This window comes from Xyrauchen texanus, chromosome 13 (assembly GCF_025860055.1).
Source record: "Xyrauchen texanus isolate HMW12.3.18 chromosome 13, RBS_HiC_50CHRs, whole genome shotgun sequence".
Taxonomy (NCBI): Eukaryota; Metazoa; Chordata; class Actinopteri; order Cypriniformes; family Catostomidae; genus Xyrauchen; species Xyrauchen texanus.
This window is the reverse complement of record NC_068288.1, coordinates 10,709,661-10,730,901: the sequence shown is the minus strand read 5'-3', so window position 1 is coordinate 10,730,901 and position 21,241 is coordinate 10,709,661. Positions and strand designations below refer to the sequence as shown.

Sequence of the window (21,241 nt, the reverse complement as noted above, 5' to 3'; positions counted from 1 at the left end):
CGAGAAGCTCTTTGGCTGTAGTTCAATGACAAGTGTCTTGGTAAAGTACAAATCAATTTTATTGAATGTCCCAAATTCTGATTAATATGGGAATATGCCAGCTGTCTTAATTGGATTGAGAAAACCAAATATTTACTGAGCTATGACCTCAAAGTCCATGTCACAGTGCTCATCTGGTTATCATTTACACACATGGTTACATAATCAGAATAGGACCAAATTCTGATATCAGAATGTTCTTATGTAAACAGTCAACCCAACAATCAGTCAAGGAGACCACATGCAAGATATAGAAACGTACAGTATTTAATAATCCTCAGACACAAATGACCCATTCTTACATTACAAAACTCGCTCCCTAAAAACATGTATTTTTAAAATGTGACCCAATTTCAATAAAAAAAACTAAAAACATTTGTTTAAAAATTTTTTTTTTTTTAAAAGACAAACTGAACAGCATGATATCTTACAACTCAATACAAAGAAAAGCATGACATTTTTGTTTCACTTGCAAGCTATATGCAGAGAAAATGGGTCCAATAATTAAAAATGCTTTATATAAAAAAAAAAAGAAAAGATCAGCGAACTGGGCCAGACACACAAAAGGGGGATGTGACATCACTATAATGGTCCAATAACACTATAAAATGTAATTTTATATACAAGTTCATAGAACAAAGTCCTGTTCTTTTTATTAGTCCTCTTCTTTAACCCTTTTCTTCTTTTTCTTCTTCTTTTCTGTCGTCTATAAATGAAAGCAATTATTTGAGAACTTCCAGAACAATGATATGTAAAAAGAAACACATATGTATTTGACATGTTGACCCTCACCTCTTCTGTCGCCACCTCTGCCTCTTCCTTCAGCTCTTCCTCAGCTGCTCGTTTCTTTTCTTTTTTCTTCTTTTTCTTTTCTGTAATCTATAAAAGAAAACAATCAATACACCATATTCCATTATAACAGTGCTCTCAACCCTTCCATGTAGGTCTGCATTTCATTCCGTGTGCACGAGTTATAAACTAGCTAAACACATAGATTTTTTTGTAATCGATTACATTTAATCAATTATCTGTTACAGTACTAGACTACAAGGTTACACAAAATGCCCTTTTCTAATTTATGCCAATAGGAAGTAAAATCTAGTCCCTAGACAAGCTCTGGTATATTGAAAACGATCGAACGCTGCATATTAATGACATTGTGGAGCAGGATTTCTCTCGAACCTCCTCTGCTGGACTGACAGCCGTCTCCTCCTCTTGCTTGGGTTCCTCTACTCTCTTCTTTTTCTTCTTCTTCTTTGGTGTTTCTGTTTCTGCAGGGGCTTCTACGTCACCTGTGATTCATATTCATTAAATGGTCATTGTTGTTAACGTAACTTAACTGCACATCTAACAAGTGTCTGCAGAACCGTTGTGTTGCAGTGTATGAACCCTACCTTCTGTGGGGATTTCTTTCTTTACTTTCTTGGCTTTCACCTCCACGGGCTTCTCTTCTTCATCACCCTCCTCTACTTCTTCTATCTTCCTCTTTTTTGAGACAGTGGGGAGTGTGGAGTCACCAGATGGGTCATATATTTTTACATCACTGTCAGGAAGTGAAAAAAAACGAATATAAGTTAAGGGGTGTCGCAATTAAACTGGCTGACAATTGCCATTGAAATAAATTGTGATTAACGATTTATTACTTTCATGTAAATTACAGATTACAGAGTAATCAGGGACGGATAGCAATTACAGAGTAAAATGACAAGCATCATTTTCTAAATATTTACTCTTTACATTTCTAATTTGGTCCACTTTAGTTGTGATTCACACACAGGCCTTAATGTTCTATTTTAGTAATAACCTTGTGTGACCCTGCATCTACATATGTGGACGTTGTATTTTGGCTTTGCTATACGCAACGAATAATTTAAATCAATTAAACTGACTGAATACTGTACACTTGACTCTACAGTCATTTAAGGGTTAAACTTGTGGCGCACTGTGTCACGTGAAATCACAGAAATCAACGTCACGCTGTTAAGCGCTCCTACGGGTGCAGCGCCAACAAAAGTGCCTCTGGTAAGAAACCTTAACGTTTTTGATTAAAACCTGTTTGGTTGTAAATAGTATCTATAGTTTTGTTTGATATGCCGCTTTTTAAAAAATCATTTTCCGCGTTTCAGTGCACTGATAAAGATGAAGTACACACGTGTGGAAATTGGGACCTTATTCCCTCAAAAGAAAAAAAAAAACATGTTCAATTATTATTGAATAACTTTCAACATCATTCACTTAATTTTAATCTGACTCTCTATAGTTTGGTATAACTTAATATTTCACAATGTAGTCCTAGGTGCTACAAGTTACAAATCAAAAAGTGAAATGGAAAATGCATACAGCGGTCACGAGGGGGTCTCATGAGGTTAAAGAATTATTATTTCGTATTTTCGGTTATTTTGACATACTAATGCCAAATCTAGAGAAATACTGTAATTCCCCTCAAGATTGTAACCTCTAATGGCCAAAAATTTTTCACTAATGTGAAAAAGCAAACCTGGAGCATGTTACAATTACAATGTATGATATGCAAATTGCATATCGGAAATGGTCAAAAAGGTTTTTTGTGCAATTAATATTCGCTTAAAACACTCATATTTGGATGTAGGGTTGTGCGGTATACTGGTACTAACGAAGTATCATGATGCCAAAATTTTAAACGCTATGATATCTAATTTTAGTGCCATATTGCAGTATGCCGTCATTAGCAAAATGATATGAGATGTGCCAGTTTTAAGATTAAATCAATGACAATTTGAAATAAAAAAAAAAATCTTCCAGATATGGCCAAGTGTGACCATTAAAAAGCAGAAGGATGTAATTTAATTAAATATTATACAGTCACATGCGCTTCATGCTACAGAATGAACAAGAGGTGCCACTCTGTTATGTCATATGACCCCCCCAAAATCACGAGTCATCATTACAGTTTAATGTGATCTCATGTTCCGTTAAATGAGATCAAACGACTAGTCGACAATTTATTTTATTGTTGACGTTGCCTATAACGTCTAATCGTTTCAGCCCTATTGTGCAGCATTTTAAACAATTTTTGGTAAAATAAATAAATATTTTTATTTTATTAAAACTGTCTATCAATTTGATTAAACACCATTTGATCAGGGAGGGCCTGGGTAGCTCAGCAAGTATTGATGCTGACTACCACCACTAGAGTCTTAAGTTTGAATCCCAGGGTTTGCTGAGTGACTCCAGCCAGGCCTCCTAAGCAACCAAACTGGCCCGGTTGCTAGGGAGGGTAGAGTCATATGGGGTAACCTCCTCATGGTCGCTATAATGTGGTTCTCACTCAAGGTGGGGAGCGTGACGAGTTGTGCGTGGATGCTGCAGAGAATAGCGTGAAGCCTCCACACACGCTACGTCTCCGCGGTAATGCGCTCAACAAGCCACGTGATAATATGCATGGATTGACGGTCTCAGACGTGGAGGCAACAGATTCGCGGAGGCAACCTGGAGTTAAGTGCCTTGCTCAAGGACACAATGGTGGTGACTGTGGGGATTAGGGTTGGGCGATGTCCCCTAAATTGGCAGTTGACGATGTTGACAGTAAAACATTGCGATGGACGATGATATCGTCGGTGGAGTGGGGCGGGGGATTATATAATTTCATATAATTTTCAAAAATTATATGAAAAATTATAATTTTGTTATTTTACTAACCCAACTAATGGTTGCACGACATGTGAAGCATTTTTTTTTTTAGCTTTCACTTAAGAGTTGTGCACTTTTTATTTTAATATATCTCTTTACATAATTACTATTTTCCACTTAAAAACTATAATTTCGTTATTTTACTCACTGATGAGCAAAAGGTCGAGGCAGACATGACCATGTACCTGCAGGAAATGGCCATTGTTGGGGAAGAGGACCCGCTGACTTGGTGGAAAACAAACGACAAAATGTTTCCGTTCATGGCAAGTTTAGCACGGAAATATCTGTGCATATGTGCTACCAGTACTCCATCAGAGCGGGTCTTCAGCACAGCGGGTAGTGTAGTTACTCCAATCCGCAGCTTATTAAAACCAGATAAAGTGAATATGTTGGTATTTCTGGCCAGAAACATCGAAATTTAAACATGGTCTATGGTGAAAGATATTAGACTTCTTTCCGCATTTTTCGCCATCCGTTCTGTGAGCTATTCGATTTTGCATATTATTTTTAAACGTTCATTTGTGTAGTTCATATGACCACTTTGCAATATTTCAATAACATAATTTATTTTGTAGCCTGTGCTGAAGTTAGTTGTGCTGCTAATTATAAGTGAAATGTTAATGCCGAGTTTCGGTCTGAGTGTTGTTCCCGTTTTCTTGTTCTTTATTTGTTGTTCTTCTATGTTTTAATAAATGTGTGTTATTCATATTCACCTTGTTTCTTTCATTTGATTTGACATTATGGATTTATGGCCAAGGAAATTTTTCTTTAAAAGTATTAACCAGACAAAAGTTATTTGACGTTCGCTGGTCTGGGTTTATCTTAAACTGCCGCTTCAGTGTATACAAGAGTTATGTGACAATGAGCAAGATTTTCTGAGACACTACAACTACTAATAATTAATTAATAAAGGCTATTTTCTTGTAGCCTACAACATAAAATATTTTTATCTAAATGTACAGTGTAAGACATGTAAAAAAAAAGACAAGAAGCTAACAATGTCAAGATCAATATTTGTGTAGCCTGCCTGACACGGTATTTTCACAGACTAACACGTCACGTCTCTGGCATATACTACAGTATTTAAAATAGCAAATATGCATTAGTTATATTCTCAATTTAATTTACAGAGCAATCCCTGCAAAGTTTTTAGGTTAACTATAGAAGAGACTAGGATTAGTGAGTCACACTAGCAAGACTCGCAAAAGGGGGCGTGGCATCCCGATGGTGGCTCTACATCGTGATGTTGGTCAGCCATCACGATGGACGATGATATCGTCCATCGGCACAACCCTAGTGGGGATCGAACCAGCGACATTCTGATTAATAGTTATGTGCTTTAGCCCACTACGCCACCACCAGTCACTCACATTTAATATAGAATCCAGACATTTTTTAAATGGAAAATGAATAATTTGTATCTGTGAGACTTTATGCAGTTCTTTTAATCAAGTCATATTCCTTGTAATTTCATCAAAAATCCGAGGCTTTTTATTTGTTGATTATAGTATCAATACCGAGGTACCAGGGCTGGTATCGTACCGAAGCCAAAATGTTGATATTGGAGCGACCTTATTTGGATGCCAATACATGCTTGGAATGCTTAAAAGTGCACAAGGATTGCGAGTTAAGTGCTCAATTGGGTTTAATCAAATTATCATAAATGGCCAACCTGTAATGATCACAAAAGGCCTATGCAATCTTTTCTAATTTTATAGATCAGAAGAATCTCACTGTATTAAGACTGTATTAGGACCAAGACAATAACACCATTGTAAAGTATGCCAAAAAGGACGTGGATGTAAGATGATGCTTACCTCTTGTGTTGATATTTATCGGCCTTTGCCAGAGCTTTGCCTGACCCACTGATGCGTCTGATCTGAGACAGCAAAAACACAAACACTAGACCCATTAAGATCAAATAGTGTGCCACTGTTTGCATGATAAAACGTAGCTTTCCCATGAATGAACGACTGTATAAAACATTTGCACATAAACAGCAAACAAAACAAAGCTCAGATGAGGTAGTGACTTAAAGACCCACAGGGGATTTTCAGGACTGTGACATGAAGTCGTCATCATCACCGCTTGATCATGGATGAATTAAACTTTGGGATCTTTTGGGCATCTATCAGCTGCAACTCACCCCTTTCTCCTCCATGTAGCGTAATCGGGCTTCCAGCTTGGCTCTGTTTTCCACACCCATCTCTGCATTTGTATCTTCACCTAGGGCGTCATAACGGATGGCCAGGGCTGTTTTAGCAGCCAGCATTCTAGAGATCTTGCCCTTGTTCTTGGCTGTGGTCTGCCCCACCAGGGAAGCGTGGTAGATGAGACCGTATTTGGGCGTATCACGTCGAGTTTTCAGTGCGCGGAAGAGTGCTTTCTCCGCCCCTAGAATCTGTACAGTGGATGCAGGGTGCTTTGCCAAGTTCAACAGGGATCCTGATGAGTTGCACACAAAAAAATTATCTTTGAGTTCATTGTTTTATGTAAAATAAAATCAGACTTAATGGTTAAACATCAGCACTAACTCAGGGACAGACGGATAGCAAATTGTTGTTTTGATTTCATGTTTACTCATTTAATAGAAGGATTGTAAATGGGTACTTTCCCTTAAAAGTGGATGAATCATCAAAACATGCACCAAGTAATCAAATTAAATTGCCTAAAATTTACTCTAAAAGATTACATAACTGATTACAGTTTCAGTTGTGCAATGCAAGTAGTAATCAACCAAACTGCTGATTGGTTGCATTAAAGCATCATCACATTCCTGGCCAATTAGTGCTCACCTGCATGAGATATGAGACGGGCTCCTACCAGTTCTCCCACCATGACTGTAAGGTTGGGTGCGATAGCCATCATACGGTTCTTCAGGTAATCGTACAGCTGGGTACGATACTGTGAGATTTCTATCACCTAGAGGGAAAAACCCCCAAACAAACTGCATCAATACTCTACAGTCAACATTAAAAATAACATACCTAATCAATAATAAAAACAAAGTGCTTCGCCATCTATTTTTTGCTCATGAGCACAGTGTACAAGTATTGTTTTCTCTCATTCAACACACCTGGTCACACAGGTGCATGATGTTGGTGATGTCTTCCTCAGACACCTCTGTTCCCATGGAGATCTCTGCAGCCAGTTTTACCTCTGCCTCAATCTCCTCTGGAAGAATCTCAGACAAGTCAGTTGAGACCACATTTGTGCGAACACCTACACATTTGAGACAAGGAAAAGTTTAGCCATCATATTTAATCTGAAGTTGTAAGACTGACTTATCTAAAGCACTTGGGGTGTTCATTGCCAAAGTCGTGTTGCCCTGCTCTGTTGTTGTAGATGTGGGATTTCCGCATATGATTAAAGTACTCGAGTCGCATCACAACATCCCTTCTCGTATCGATTTTAACAGCAAAGTTATAACTTCTATAGTGACGCATGAATGTTGACCATCTGTTGAGTCTGAAATGCACTTTGTTGATGCATGGAGCATAATAATGCAGGTATCAAGTTAAAATGTTGATTAAGTAATTTTTTTTTTTTAGTTAACCATGGTATTACTATTGTAATATTATAGTAACCATGACTGTAATAACTATGACTGCAGTCACCGTGGTTTTCATGGCAGAAATCAGTTGATACAATTAAACATGGTTTTACAACAGTAATAGTTTCCATATAGTAACCATGATTTTACTATAGTATTGTAACCATGACAGTACCCATTTACATTTTTTGGTTACTATGATTTTACTACAAATACTAGGGAGAACCGATATCATTTTTCACTTCCATTCTGATTTCGAAAATCTCAGTATTGGCCGAAAGGATACCAGTGAGATTTTTTTTGCATAATCAGTTTAGAATATCTTTACATTATTGTGTGGAACTAATTTGGTAATGTTTGCGAGTAGCGCTCAAATATTGCGCACCGTTGTGAAGGCTAAAAACAGCCTGTATGTGTGTAAACAGAGCAGCACCATTCAATCACGTGCTGGTGCTGTGTGTGCATTTTATACATTTACTTATTAAACACAAACATTTGTGATACACAGAGCTATCGCACATCTTCAAGTGGCTTTGAATAAAATCGTGTATTTATAGTTCTTTTATGTCATTTTTTGAGCTTGACAGTAATGAACATGACTAACACACAGTATCAGATTTAGAGCGGGTTCGTCGGACCGATACCTGATCCGTTTAAAAACTTCGGCTCCGATACTGATCCAGGTACCGGTGCATCCCTAACAAATACCATGGTTAAACTATGGTTACTGTAGTAAAATCATGGTGATTTTAGTAAGGGCAAACCTGTTGAAGTGTTTGTTACCAAATAGAGTATTCTTAAATTGAATTTGGCAGTAATATTTTTATTCTGAACAATAAATTTTTTGGTATTCTGACCCTAAAACAGTGATAAATTTGAACCGTTACACGCCTAACCCTCACTGACCCTAAGGGAAATAAAAACTTTGACTTGAAAAAGACACATGTTGCCATCCACAAGGTTCCTGATGCGTTTCTAGATATCCCCATGTAATGCACACACGTGCTTCCACTAACCGATCTTTCGGACACTCTTGCAGTATGCCAGGTTATCTGTGACGATCTTGCCAAGCTCTGGGAAGTGCCAGCCATACCATTCCCTGCAGCGCATGATGTAGTTATTGAGCTCCTTATCCAGGTCATCCAGGAGAGCTGGACAAATAAGTAAACAGGATGACAGTTAAGCCTTTTTCTGGATGCAAGTATAGCAGCACATACAAGTGTAATAAAAGCATTCCTTACAAATAGCTTGAACAATCATGGTGTCCACCTTGTCTGGGCTGAACTTCAGCTTGTAGCGTGAAAGACTGAGGACAGATCAAAGAAAATCAGTCAGTCGCGAAACAAATGTAAGCATGTAGAAATCACTGCACTTTCTGCTCAGGTTGTCTCAGTGGTAGTGACGAATGCTGATTAGAATCCTCAGAGAAATCAGTCAGCAGGAGATAATCATTGACAGGAGCAAAGAATAGTCACTGGGGTGGAAAAATTTTTATTTCGGGGACTATAACATAATTTTTTATAACCAAAAACTAACCTGTGTGCCAAACCAAGAGACATGGCGCTAATCTCTCTGGCCTGCAGACCTGTGATGAGTCCCTCCATTTGATTCCTGATGCCTCTCATGAGTTCAGCCACAGCAGGGCTGTGCACACAGCTCAGGTTCAGCTTATCCTGCAGGGGGCGACAGAGAGCAAGTCTCAGCCAAAAAAAAAGCTTTAAAGAAACAGCCTATTATTAACTCCTTTCTGATTTTTAACCTGCTATCTTTGCATTACCAGCCCTGATGCTTAAACATAAAGCTACCACTAACCCCAATGGTTGTTCCAGCTGTCCTAAACACAAGCTCAGATGAGGTAGTGACTTAAAGGGCCACATGATTTTTCAGCAATGTGACGCAAAGGTCATCATCATCATAGCTTGTACCATTTCACCACGCACACATCAGTAAAATTACAGATCTGCAATTGCACTGGCCTGCCATTTACCTTGATGACGCCTCCTAGTTTAACATCAGTGATGGCCAGCTGCTCGTGAGCCTCTTTTGCTACAACCTTCTTGAGGACCTTCTTCAGACTCTTGCCTATTTTCCCCTCCACCATCGCTGTGGCCGCTGGCATAGACATGACAAGATAATGAGATTGAGCTTAGACTAATTTACAAAAGGTTTATATTCTTGTTGTTAAAGCAATATTTCATCCAAAAATTCAAATTAATAATTTACTCACCCTCATGCCACCCCAGATTTGTATGACTTACTTTCAACAGAACACATTTTTAGAAAGATTTCGCAGCTCTATAGGTCCGTTCAATGCAAGTGAATGGTGACCAAAACCGTTGAAGCTCCAAAAAGCACAAAGGCAACATAAAAGTAATCCTGAAATGATCCAAATGGTTTTGATAACAGAGCAAAACAATTCCACTGTACATCTTGATTTCAAGCTTGATTATACTTCTAGCGCCATCTAGTGCTATGCACATGCGTCAAGCACTAGAAAGCGTAATCGAGCTTAATTATGATCTGCCTACTGCATAGAGATTACAAGGGCAAGATGTACAGTGAAAAAGAAGATTATGGATTAAACCACTGGAGTCTTTTTACAGAACCTTTCTGCATTTGAGCTTTATATTTCTGGCCATCATTCACTTGCATTGTATGGACCTACAGAGCTGACATATTCTTCTAAATTCAAAAGAATTTGTGTTCTGCAGAAGAAATTTTTGTATGAGCTAGTCCTTAAAGAGTCTTATATTTTCACAATATCGGTGGTCAATCGATTATGGTTTTATTTTATGGCCAATATCCAGATAGCAGGGTGGCTGATATAATGCTGATATATCACAATTTAATACAGTAAACAACAAGCACATCTAATTGCTAAAAAGAATTATAAACACTTATTAGCACTATATTTACTGGATTTCACACAAAAATGTTATTTTGTAAAAAGGAATAAAAAAATTTAATAAAAATAAGATTGTGTTTTAAATGGTAGACAGCAGTTTCTTCTGATTTCCGTTTGGTCATCCAATTTTAGTCATTTAATTGCACATAAATAAATGTTTAATATATTAGGTAGAGGGAAATAGTAGTGCTTGCAGTAGTCAAGTAACCATGGACAGCATGTGCACATTAGCTATCACATTTAACTGTGATAGGTCTGTGATAGGTCATTTAACTGTCTCAGATGGCTCTTTATGCACAAGCAGGTGATTCTCTGCGCTCTCGTGGCCTTAAACCGTCCAAATGGGAAAATGTATGTGAATATCTGCCATTTGATTAGCCTCTGCGATATATCGATCAACCACTAGGCAGAATCAAATCCACAATAATCTGAATGGCTGTGGTCTCAGTGGTAGTGACGAATTATTGTTGGGTGACCTCATGTTTGAGTCAGACACACAGATACATCATAGACACACAGCCGAATGAATCTTAAACTGCTTTGAGTCCATCACTAATGCATATCATGGCATTCAGGTATTAATTCATCATGACGACAGCATTACCTGCAAGAGCTTCTGTCGTGTCCTGGAACTTCTCAAAGTGCTTCAGTTTGACACTGAAAGGAGCATACAAAGAGTTTTAAAAATAAAACGAAACAAAAAAGGGTTAAGGGTTTCCACTCCTTTTAACCAATGAATTTTCACAACATTTCTAGTTATGATTACTGGATAAGGATTTTTATGACATCATTTTGAAGTTTACATTTATTTGATCCAAACATAGAAAATGTTGTACCCACCACATACATTTCAAAAACTTTTTTATATATTAATTTCCATTACCTATTTTAAAATCTGTTATTTCCAGGTTTTCCATAACCATGAAAACCGTTAATATGAAATTCTATCATCATTTATTCACCCTCATCCCATCACAGATGTATACGATTTTAATACTCTGCAAACAAAAACAAAGAATTTGTGGAAAAATATCTTAGCTCTGTTGGTCCATACAATGCAAGTAAAGTGAACAAAACTTTGAAGCTCCAGAAAGCACATAAAGGCAGCATAAAGTCCATACGACTTCAGTGGTTAAATCCATGTCTTCAGAAAAAATCCAATTGTTTTTGGGCTAGTACAAACCAAAATGTAACTCCTTTTTCACTGTACATCTTGCCATTGCAGTCTCAAGGCTCAATCATGATTTCAAGTTCAATTACATTTTCTAGTGTTAGATGCATGCGCAGGGCACTAGATGGCGCTATAGGAAGTGTAATCAAGCTCGAAATCATAGTCACCATTGAGACTGCTGTCGTAAGATTTATAGGGAAACAGGGGTTATTTTTGGTCTGTTCTCACCCAAGTGTATTAAATCTCTTCATTTAAACACTTGAGATGTATAATTACATTCATACTGCCTTGATGTCCTTTTTGGAGCTTAAAAATTTTGGTCACCATTCACTTGCATTGTATGGACCAACAGAGCTGAGATATTACTCAAAAATGTTAGTGTGTTCAGCAGAAGAAACAAAGTCATACACATCTGGGATGGTATGAGGTTAAGTGACCAGATTATCATTTAATGTGAACTTTTCCTTTACAAAGTAGTTTATAATAAACTCTTAATGCAAGACTATTTACAAACACACACACAAAAACTACTAACATTTTGTTGGCCTTTTCTGGTGTCTCAAATTCTTTCCACAGGCTGTCCACCTGCTGGAGTTTCTGCTCATCCAGGACCTGCACAGCAAAAGAAACAAGATTAGGTGGTTTAATCACAGTTGATGAGATTCTTTCTCCAGTAGTGATAAGCCAGATTTAAACTGCACTTTCCACGACTTTTCTACAAGAAAGTCGTCCTAGTGTGATGACCAGCCAGAGAAGAGCTCTCTTCAGAAGACACAACGTGGTGGCACAGCAGGCCCGCAGGGAACACTTTCACAAGTCATATCAACCTAAACTAAACACGCTAAAACTGTAGTTGTACAAAGAGATGCCGCACGCATTCACGAAAAGACTAAGAACGTTTAATTTGTGCGACTTAACGAAGGCTTTGGTCTGATATCACTGCTAACTGCGCCGGGTAGCTAATAGCATGTTCAAAATCTATTAATTTTACTTCAAAGAGCGTCTAGGTGTTCATTTTTCAACATAATAAATATGCTTACCTTGAAAATGGCATATCCGGCGGCGGTTTCAAATAACACTAACATGCTTAAATTGTTTATTTAGCTCTAAATAAAGTTTAACACTGAGCTCCCCGCACGAGAGCTTTCCGCTACCAGGAGTTTCTCTCCACGAGGTGCACATGGACAGTCTGCGCCTGCGCAGTACTATCAATGTATTTTGCGCATGTGTGCGCAGTAGTTCACATGCGGTCTGGAGGAGTGTTAATGCATCTAATAACCGTTTCACCAGCTCGTTCACATTCATTTTAACAGCTGTGTATGTTGACTTTGTGCATTGATTTCTGTGGGCAATGCTGAATGTTCACAGTCCAACACAGAAAAAAGTCACGAGGAAATTTACACGTGGATTAATACTGTTTATTATTTTGCACTGTCTTTAACCCTTGTGTGTCCTCCGGGACATTTTTGTCTTGTTAATTTTTTTTTCCCCCGATTACTTCGTTAATGCCAATGGCATACATGTATTTTTTGGGGAATTGTTCTATTTCAACCTCCGTTCTTATAATACATCTACAGAGTTGGGAGGGTTTCTTTTGAAATGTATTCCACTACAGAATACGTGCTGAAAATTTTAATTTGTAACATATTCCATTGGATTACTCAAGGTAAGTAGCGTAGTCTAAATACTTGGGATTACTTCTTCAGGACTGGAAGATTTTTTCCACTTGTTTTAGCTATAAAAACTCTGGCAGTACAGTAAGACAAAATACACGTTAAAAATACATTCTCTGAAAAACCCAAATATCTTACGCAGTGTTGATTCTAAAACAAATAAATCTAATTGATCTTGTTTTAAGGATTTTTAGATATTTTTACAGGAAAACAATATAAAAATTATTATCAAGAATAAAATGTTTGCTCTAAAATCAAAGGTCTTACTAGAAAAAATAAATTATGATCAATGTGAATTTTCTTGATAAAAAAATATAATCATTCTTGGTAACATGTGCATGTAAACATGCTAGAAATAGCATTTTAGCTTAGCGTAAAGCTAACAATTTACACAAGGTTTATTTCTATTTCTTCTGCTCCAAACTTACTTCAAACGTACTTCTCTGTCGCTCGTATGAATGTCACACATCATAAGAAAGTGTTTCACCGCTGTTCAAATGCACTTTGGATCGCATAATTTATATGTATAAATGTTTTCCATCTGAAAGGACTAAATATTAAATAAAACAAATGACAGTAAAATGCAATAAAATCTCTTCAGTAATCAAAATACTTTTTGAATGTAACTGTATTCTAATGACCAATTATTTAAATTGTAACTGTAGTGGAATACAGTTACTTATATTTTGTATTTTAAATACGTAATCCTGTTACATGTATTTTGTTACTTCCCCACCCTGTACATCTATATTACACTTTGTAAACAAAAGAGTTACACTCAGGACCTTCAGGACAAAAATTTCCAATTTTTTATCCCGGTGTCGCTAAAGCATAAAATCATGAAATAAAAAAAATAAAATAATAAAAACCCTGTGGCATATAGTATGTGGAAAATAATTAATTTTGTGTGAGTGTGTTTAACAGTGGCATTATATAAACTAACATTTAAAGGGTCAAAATCCTGAAAATTAATGAATATTTGGTAGTTATGATCAGGACTGATGTTGGTTAAAGAAATTAACTAATTGAAAATGGAAAATAATATTAATACATAATATTATTATGGCAGTTTTTTTGACGCGGACATTTTTGTCCCATAAGGACTTCTGAGTAACTTTTTTAAATTGACGCACAGGGGTTAATCGATCAAAAAATATCATGAAAAATGTACAAGATCTTGTTTTAGGTTTTAGCCAAACACATGGCTTCTCCACAACATTTCACCGATGTATCCTCCTCGAGGCCAAATTGAACCAATCAGAAAGAGTTTGATGAATAAAACAACATACACTGATTGGTTGAGCCTGCAACGGAAGTCCCGCCCATGTTTAGTGACACCAGCAGCGCTGTGTTGTGAGTCTGCTGGTAGAAAAGCGAAAGACCACATTACTGAACACTACACTTCATTATTTAAACCAAGCCATCGTTCTTTAACGTAGGGCGGCACTTTGCGGAATATAATGTCAGACACGGTGAGTGTAAAGCTGTATTCGAATAAGCTTGTTCGAATGAGCTGTAGAGTAAGACGACCTGAGCAAGATAATGAATATTAGAGGGCCCATCTTTAGCCTGTCTGTGTTTTTATGGCTAACTGGCTTATGGTTGGGCAAAGCCTAGCTTATTAAATATCTATAATGTTTTTAAATACTATGTAACCTTTGGCTCTTGTTTTCCTAACTTCAATATGAATTACCTTTGACGGAAAACGTAAAAAGAGACGAATGGCTTTCTCAATCCTTCATAGCCTGAGTGCTACAATGCTAGGCTAACAGTGTTATTTTGCATCAGAAAAAGAAAATAAAGTAACATTCATTTTTAAATATTATAGTATATCCAAGAAAAAGTTGACTAAACACACTGACCAGTGTTGGGTGTAATGCATTACTAAGTAATTAATTACTGTAATTAAATTACGTTTTCATTGAAAAAAGTAACGTAAGGGATTATTACAGTTACTTATTATGTAATTGCGTTAAATACTGTATAGACTATAGAGAAATTCTATATAAAACAATAGTACATTTTAATAGAAATGTAACGTCTAATGTTAAAGTGTATATATTCTAATTTAATTCAGACGCCATAAATTATTTGTCAAGTACATTAATTATTTATTTGATTTTGTATGATTTATTTGAAAGAATTAAAAGAACAGTTTCATGTCTATACTTATATTTTTCATCTGGTCGAGGTTGATCAGGGTTTTAGAAAGTAATTAGTAATAAGTAATGCAAATACTTTTTAGACAGAGTAATTAGTACAGTAATCTTATTACACTGTAGAATATGTAATTAATTGCTTTTTTAGAGTAACAGTTACTCAACACTGTTCAAAACTAAATATGCTTAATTTGTGGGTTTATGGATAATCATGCTTAATCTAATGACTCTTTTATGCTTTAATAGGAGACCAAGCCTTCAAGTGACGGAGGTGAGAAGAAGGATGGAGAATATATTAAGCTGAAAGTGATCGGTCAGGTAAATCAAGGCACATTCTGGTAGTTCACCTGGAAAGTCAGGATGTCAAATAACAGTAGACGTCTCAACATGATACTGTCCAGGTTGACACTACAGCAACTAATGATGAAGCTGATCTGTGATCATTCTGCAAGAGGTTATTATTATCATTCAACTGCCATGACGTAATGGCTTCATTTCATTTGGCAGGACAACAGTGAAATTCACTTCAAAGTGAAGATGACGACACATTTAAAGAAGCTGAAAGAATCCTACAGCCAGAGACAGGTGAGTAATCAGTAGCACACATTTGCCCATCTTTCTGATCAGGGTTTAGAAAAAGTCCATCTATCTCTGTAAGTTCACTATACACTGCAATAGATATGGAAGTATAGTGGTGCAATTCAATTCTGGATGAAAATCGGCTCAACATGGTCAATGGTTAGTTTCCTGGCATAGATACCTAGGTGTGAGAAATTATTTTGAATAAGATTTCTGGTGTTTTGCTTTTTTAAAAGAGGTACTTCAGGCACATTATATATATATATATATATTATATATAATTTTGTGATCAATTCTTTAAAAAAAAACACAATGTTCAGAACTCAAAACCAGGGAACGAAATAAAAAAAACAAAACAAATGACAGTACTCTGTGCTAAGAGTGATGATATACCAGTTGCAGTGTTACCAGATCTCTCAAGAAAAATAAAAAAAAGAACTGGTCTAGATTGAAAAACAAGCTTAAAATGAGGGACTTTCCTCAACCAAAATAAGTGATAATAAGCTAAAATGTTGCGCCCTCCCTGTAATAAATGCACTGTAAGTCGCTTAACAAGAATCATAACAAGCAAAGTATACAGTAGCCTATATAAAATAACTTATTTTCAATAAATACGTTCTCAGTATTAAATACATCCCCAAAAATGTTTCAAATATTTCAAAAATACATCTGGCCATCTAAATCAATTAACAGACAAAATTTCTCACCTGCATGCATGCACACGCTGCTTGGGCCTGTTTGGACTAAATGTAATGAAATGTAATGCGGGCAGAATCATTTTATTTTAAACATTATTTTGTTTTAATTACAGATTCTCGGTCAGAACCCGGCAGCATTAAATCTGTATTAATGCATCTAATCAAACAATAATTCAGTAAAGACTTGGAAACAACTCAGAAATACAATTGTTCCCTCAATATTTTTCCCTGTATCTGGTAAACTGTGTGTGTGTGTATATATATATATATATATATAATGAAATGTTTATATATAGTTGTCTAAAAGGTCTTCAGCTTGTCACTGAAGGCTTGTAGGCTACAATCCAGAATGTGAATGAGAGAAATGTGTGATGCAGCAGTTTCCTTCAGAATCAAAGCACATGCATTTTTTTGGGCAACAGGAAGTGATGTAATTCAGAATATTTAATGGGATAAACCATTTAGACATTGGTTTAAAGGGTTAGTTTACCCAAAAAAGATAAGTATCCCATAATTAATGTTCAAGAAATCCTAGTTGTATATGACTTTTCTTCTTGCAGCCGAACACAATTGGAGTTCTATAAAAAAAATCCTGGCTCTTCCAAGCTTTTTTTCAATTGGAATGAATGGTAACTTAGATTTTGAATCCCAAAAAAGTAATCCATAAGGCTCCAGTGGGTTAATAAAGGCCTTCTGAAGTGAAGAGATGCGTTTTTGTATGAAAAATAACCATATTTATAACTTTATAGTCTTAAAATAAACTTTGCAATTCGTCACTTCTCAACGGAGCTTACGCTATGCCTACATCATACGCCCGAACTCGACTCTCTTGTGAACACGTGGACGGCCGTTACTGGAAGCCAGAGATTGTAGTTTATAAAGTTATAAAATGCATCACTTCACTTCAGAAGGCCTTTATTAACCCCCTGGAGCCGTATGGATTACTTTTTTCATGGATGATGCGCTTTTTTGTACTTCAAAATCAAAGGTACCGTTCACTCCCATTATAAAGCAATAAAGGAGGATATTTTTGTAATATAACACCGACTGTGTTTGGCTGAAAGAAGAAAGTCATAGACAACTAGGATGGCTTGAGGGTGAGTAAATTATGGGATAATTTTCATTTTTGGGTGAACTAACACTTTAATGAACTAAATCATTGTAATGAACTGGTTATTAACCGGTGTCCAACATTTAAAAATAACGGTTTCACTCCAAAACGATTGAAAGGGACTTTATTTTTTCGGTTACGGTCTGCAAAATGTTTTTTGTTTTTGTTTTTCGTTCCTTGGAACGTTTTCAGTGTCTGCTTAACTTCTCCAGTGAAAAACCTTTTTCACCTGCTTGTTACCAGAACTATTTGCCAAACTTACTTGTTAAAATTGAATATTTAGAAACTTGTAAAGTCTAGTCACTGTGAGATAAAATGGAAGAAGCAGGGTAAATACTACAATTCCTAAACACCAGAAGAATGATAGGGATAAAAATGTGGGGAAATCCATCAAAAGTTTTGCTGTTCCAGGCTGCGTGTAGCACCTACAACTCTGCATATTATTCTAAAGGATCCCAATGTTACAAGTGATTTGCTGAAGTACATTTTTAACAAGATCCCTGATCACTTCAGTGTAGTTTCAACAGTTTGTGTGGCATATTTCTGCACAGGTTGCCACAATAGAGAGAGGGTGAAAAATGATCATGACCAACTAAATTACAATTTTGGTTGTAATTTATACTAACATTAGAGAAAGTGGGGGAATAAATAAGCCAGGTATTGCATATGTAATTTCTTGTTTTAATAATGTTTGTTTTGCATTGTATGCAGGGTGTACCCATGAACTCCCTACGGTTTCTGTTCGAGGGACAGAGAATTGCAGACAACCAGACCCCAAAAGAGGTACAATGCACAGTTTTATTTGTTGTATTAATAAAATGCTGCACAAGATTACACGGGTTTAGTCAAATCAAACTCGGGTCAGGAACTGAGGTCAAATAAATGGATGATTGGTGTTTATTAATTGTAGAAATGTGTTGGTGCAATTGAATTGGTTATTGAAATAATTCTAAATCTAAATGAACCTAATGCTTCTGTTTTGTTGACCATGTTTTCATGCACAGATTTTCATCAGTCGAATCAATTCAGTCAGATTGCAGTTTCTGAATATACTGTTTATCTGAACCCTAAACTCCACAATCCAATGAAAGTATGTTTATTTGTGCATGTAGAGTTGGAACAAACTCGCTCATGTCACCACTTCTCTCTCTCTCCCTCTCTCTCTGTCTCACTCAGCTGGGAATGGAAGATGAAGACGTGATCGAGGTGTATCAGGAACAGACTGGTGGTTGTTGGAATGACTAGACCTTTATTTTCAAGCTCTTTATTTTTATCTTCATTTTGTATGTATGAAATTTCTTCTGTTTCCTTTTGCCTTCACCGCAAAGGGAAATAGAAAAACCATCTGGATCAAATAGATATTCTTTTCGGGCTGTTGTGTATGAAGGAATTAGGGAAGAATTAAAAAGGAAGGGGGTTGGTGCAAATCGAAATAGAAAATGTTCCTCTTGCCACACCCCTCTTGAATCATCCTCTGTCACGTCCTCACGCACCTATTTGAAAGGATTCCGGAATGACACGTGATAAATCGTCTCCTGAGCTGAGTGAATAGCTTCTCACTTTAAGGGGTTGTTCATCAAAAGTAACAATTCTGTTGTCATTTACTCACTCTCTGAATATTAGCCTCCATTAGTCACCACTCACTTTCACTCTATGGAAAAAAAGATGCAATGAAAGTGAATGGTGACTGAGATTAGCATACTGGCTAGCTAGCATCTCCTTTTGTGTTCCATGTAAAAGTCATACAGGTTTGGAACAACATACGGGTGAGTAAATGATGACAGGGTGAACTATTCTTTTAAAATACAATCACATCAGAGTGTTAAAAATCTGTAGACTTTGCTGTTAAATTCAATCAACAAATCAAGACAGATGTTTGATGGCAGCTTTGACATTCTTGCATTCACTCAAATTATTCTAATTTTTATTTTTTTAAGATTTACTCTCCGGTCTATAACAAAGTTCCATCAAATTGAATAGAGTAATCCTTATCAAAATAAAATAACAAAATTTTGGAGTTTTATCAATTTTATTGTTAAAAAGTAGACCGTTTGAGTGTTGTTTCACTGAGGCGTTGTTCTCTTCTATGTTGTTGGACATGTTTTAAGTCTTTTGTCAGGGTTATTAGAATTCATTTAATGCCTTATTCATTCAATTGCTCTTGAATTGTGTGGAAACAACATCTCCGAAAGTCTCAAATTGGTTCATTTTAAGCAACAGTGAACACATTGTGACATAATGCCATAGGAAACATGTTGAGTATTTTAGATTCTGAGATGTTTAGCGGTGGGTTATTTAGGATCAATTGTTGTTTGATTTTAAAGTGTAATATGTGTCTGCAACAACTATGTACAGTTTAGTTGTGCACTATGAATAGGAAGTCACTGTATTGTGTTGTAACCGACCAGTGGGGAATTTCTTTTTTTTTTTTTTTCTAATGTATACAAGTTTGTGCTGCCCCTGTTCAAATGTGTTGTTACCTTCTATTCTACCTAGTTCTAGATATTTAGCTCTCTTTTAGCCACATTAATATACTAAGAACAGACCTCTTTCCTGAATAATTGTCAGATGAATGAAACCTGAAATGTAATAATGTTCTTTGATCAGTACTCAGGGGCAAAATTCACACACACACACACAATATATACAGAAACAGCAATGTACATCTCATTTTCAATTCCTTTAAATCTGTGCGAGAGGGGAGGGATATTTGGTCCAGATGGGTTTTTTTGTGGATATAGGAGAATTATTACTTTGCCTTTGTCTTTTTTTTTTTTTTTTTTAATAAAATGTATAAAACAGTTTGTGTTCACCTGTGCTCTTTACAAATATTGCATATAACCCCTCCGTTTTTATTTAGTTATTTTACAAAATTCCTTTTTTGTTCCAAAAAGCTCTTGGTAGAGTACAGTAGAAAAAGAACACCTCTTCCTTTACATTAAAGGGATAGTGTGAGGAGGAAAGGCTGGGGCTTTGATGTGACTAAGCAAGCCCGGTCGTTCCGCCACATTTATCCCTCTCCTCGGCTGATTAGCCCAATTTGGGGCCGGGCTCGCTTAGTCATGGCCCAGCCACACCCTTTCCTCATCACAGATAGTTCACCCAAACAATTTTTATTCTCTCATCATTTATTCATCCTCATGCCATCCCAGATGTGAATGACTTTCTGTCTTCTGAATTTTTAAAAGAATGTCTCTGCTCTTTTGGTCCATACAATGCAAGTGAATGGTTTCCAATATTTTGAAGCTCCAAAAATCACATAAATCAGCATAAAAATAATGCATAAAACTCCAATGGTTAAATCTAAATCTTCCGAAGAGATATGATAGGTGTTGGTGAGAAACAAATCAATATGTAAGTCCTTTTTTACTATAAAAAAAAGTTCACATTCTTGTTTTTTTTTGGTGATTCACACTGTTCATGCATATTACTCGCTGCTGGGCAGGGAGAACATTTTCAAGCTAAAAAATAATTAAATATTGATCTGTTTCTCACCCACACCTATCACATCACTTCTGAAGATATGGATTAAACCACTGAAGTCGTATGGATTACTTTTATGCTGCCTTTATGTGCTTTTTGTAGCATCCACATTTTGGCACCCTTTCACTTGATTGTATGGAGCTACGGAGCTGAAATATTCTTCTAAAAATCACAATTTGTGTTCTGCAGAAAAAGAAAGTC

The 21,241-nt window shown here is 36.3% G+C and overlaps 2 protein-coding genes and 2 non-coding genes across 4 annotated transcripts; 1 reads left to right on the top strand and 3 right to left on the bottom strand.

The window, feature by feature from the left end:
• Positions 1-14: 14 nt before the first annotated feature.
• On the bottom strand, positions 15-12,512 carry LOC127654376 (nucleolar protein 58-like). The gene is made up of 15 exons (XM_052141518.1): positions 12,378-12,512; positions 11,873-11,949; positions 10,771-10,823; positions 9,249-9,373; positions 8,798-8,934; positions 8,503-8,567; positions 8,278-8,412; positions 6,785-6,930; positions 6,504-6,630; positions 5,855-6,153; positions 5,526-5,587; positions 1,434-1,582; positions 1,222-1,331; positions 832-918; positions 15-745 (listed from the first exon to the last, which is right to left on the bottom strand). Exons 1-15 carry the CDS (start codon positions 12,420-12,422, stop codon positions 695-697), a joined length of 1,668 nt encoding a protein of 555 aa, XP_051997478.1. The 5' UTR covers positions 12,423-12,512; the 3' UTR covers positions 15-694.
• LOC127654504 (small nucleolar RNA SNORD11B) lies at positions 9,101-9,185 on the bottom strand. Its single transcript, XR_007971942.1, has one exon. It is a non-coding gene; the product is annotated as a small nucleolar RNA SNORD11B (small nucleolar RNA).
• On the bottom strand, positions 10,599-10,689 carry LOC127654503 (small nucleolar RNA SNORD70). The gene has a single exon (XR_007971941.1). It is a non-coding gene; the product is annotated as a small nucleolar RNA SNORD70 (small nucleolar RNA).
• A 1,824-nt stretch (positions 12,513-14,336) lies between the features above and the next one.
• Positions 14,337-19,989, top strand: LOC127654380 (small ubiquitin-related modifier 1). The gene is made up of 5 exons (XM_052141523.1): positions 14,337-14,482; positions 15,416-15,487; positions 15,677-15,754; positions 18,269-18,340; positions 18,734-19,989. Exons 1-5 carry the CDS (start codon positions 14,471-14,473, stop codon positions 18,800-18,802), a joined length of 303 nt encoding a protein of 100 aa, XP_051997483.1. The 5' UTR covers positions 14,337-14,470; the 3' UTR covers positions 18,803-19,989.
• The last annotated feature ends 1,252 nt before the right edge of the window (positions 19,990-21,241 follow it).

What these genes read in the sequence shown, in the direction of transcription:
- LOC127654376 (XM_052141518.1), bottom strand. Translation starts at nt 12,422, where the DNA reads ATGTTAGTGTTATTTGAAACCGCCGCCGGATATGCCATTTTCAAG. An exon ending in CACGACAGAAGCTCTTGCAG is followed by an intron (nt 9,374 to 10,770) that starts GTAATGCTGTCG and finishes TGTCTATGCCAG; the next exon opens with CGGCCACAGCGATGGTGGAG. An exon ending in CAGAGGTGGCGACAGAAGAG is followed by an intron (nt 746 to 831) that starts GTGAGGGTCAAC and finishes TTTCATTTATAG; the next exon opens with ACGACAGAAAAGAAGAAGAA.
- LOC127654380 (XM_052141523.1), top strand. An exon ending in AGCTGAAAGTGATCGGTCAG is followed by an intron (nt 15,488 to 15,676) that starts GTAAATCAAGGC and finishes TTCATTTGGCAG; the next exon opens with GACAACAGTGAAATTCACTT. An exon ending in ACAACCAGACCCCAAAAGAG is followed by an intron (nt 18,341 to 18,733) that starts GTACAATGCACA and finishes TGTCTCACTCAG; the next exon opens with CTGGGAATGGAAGATGAAGA.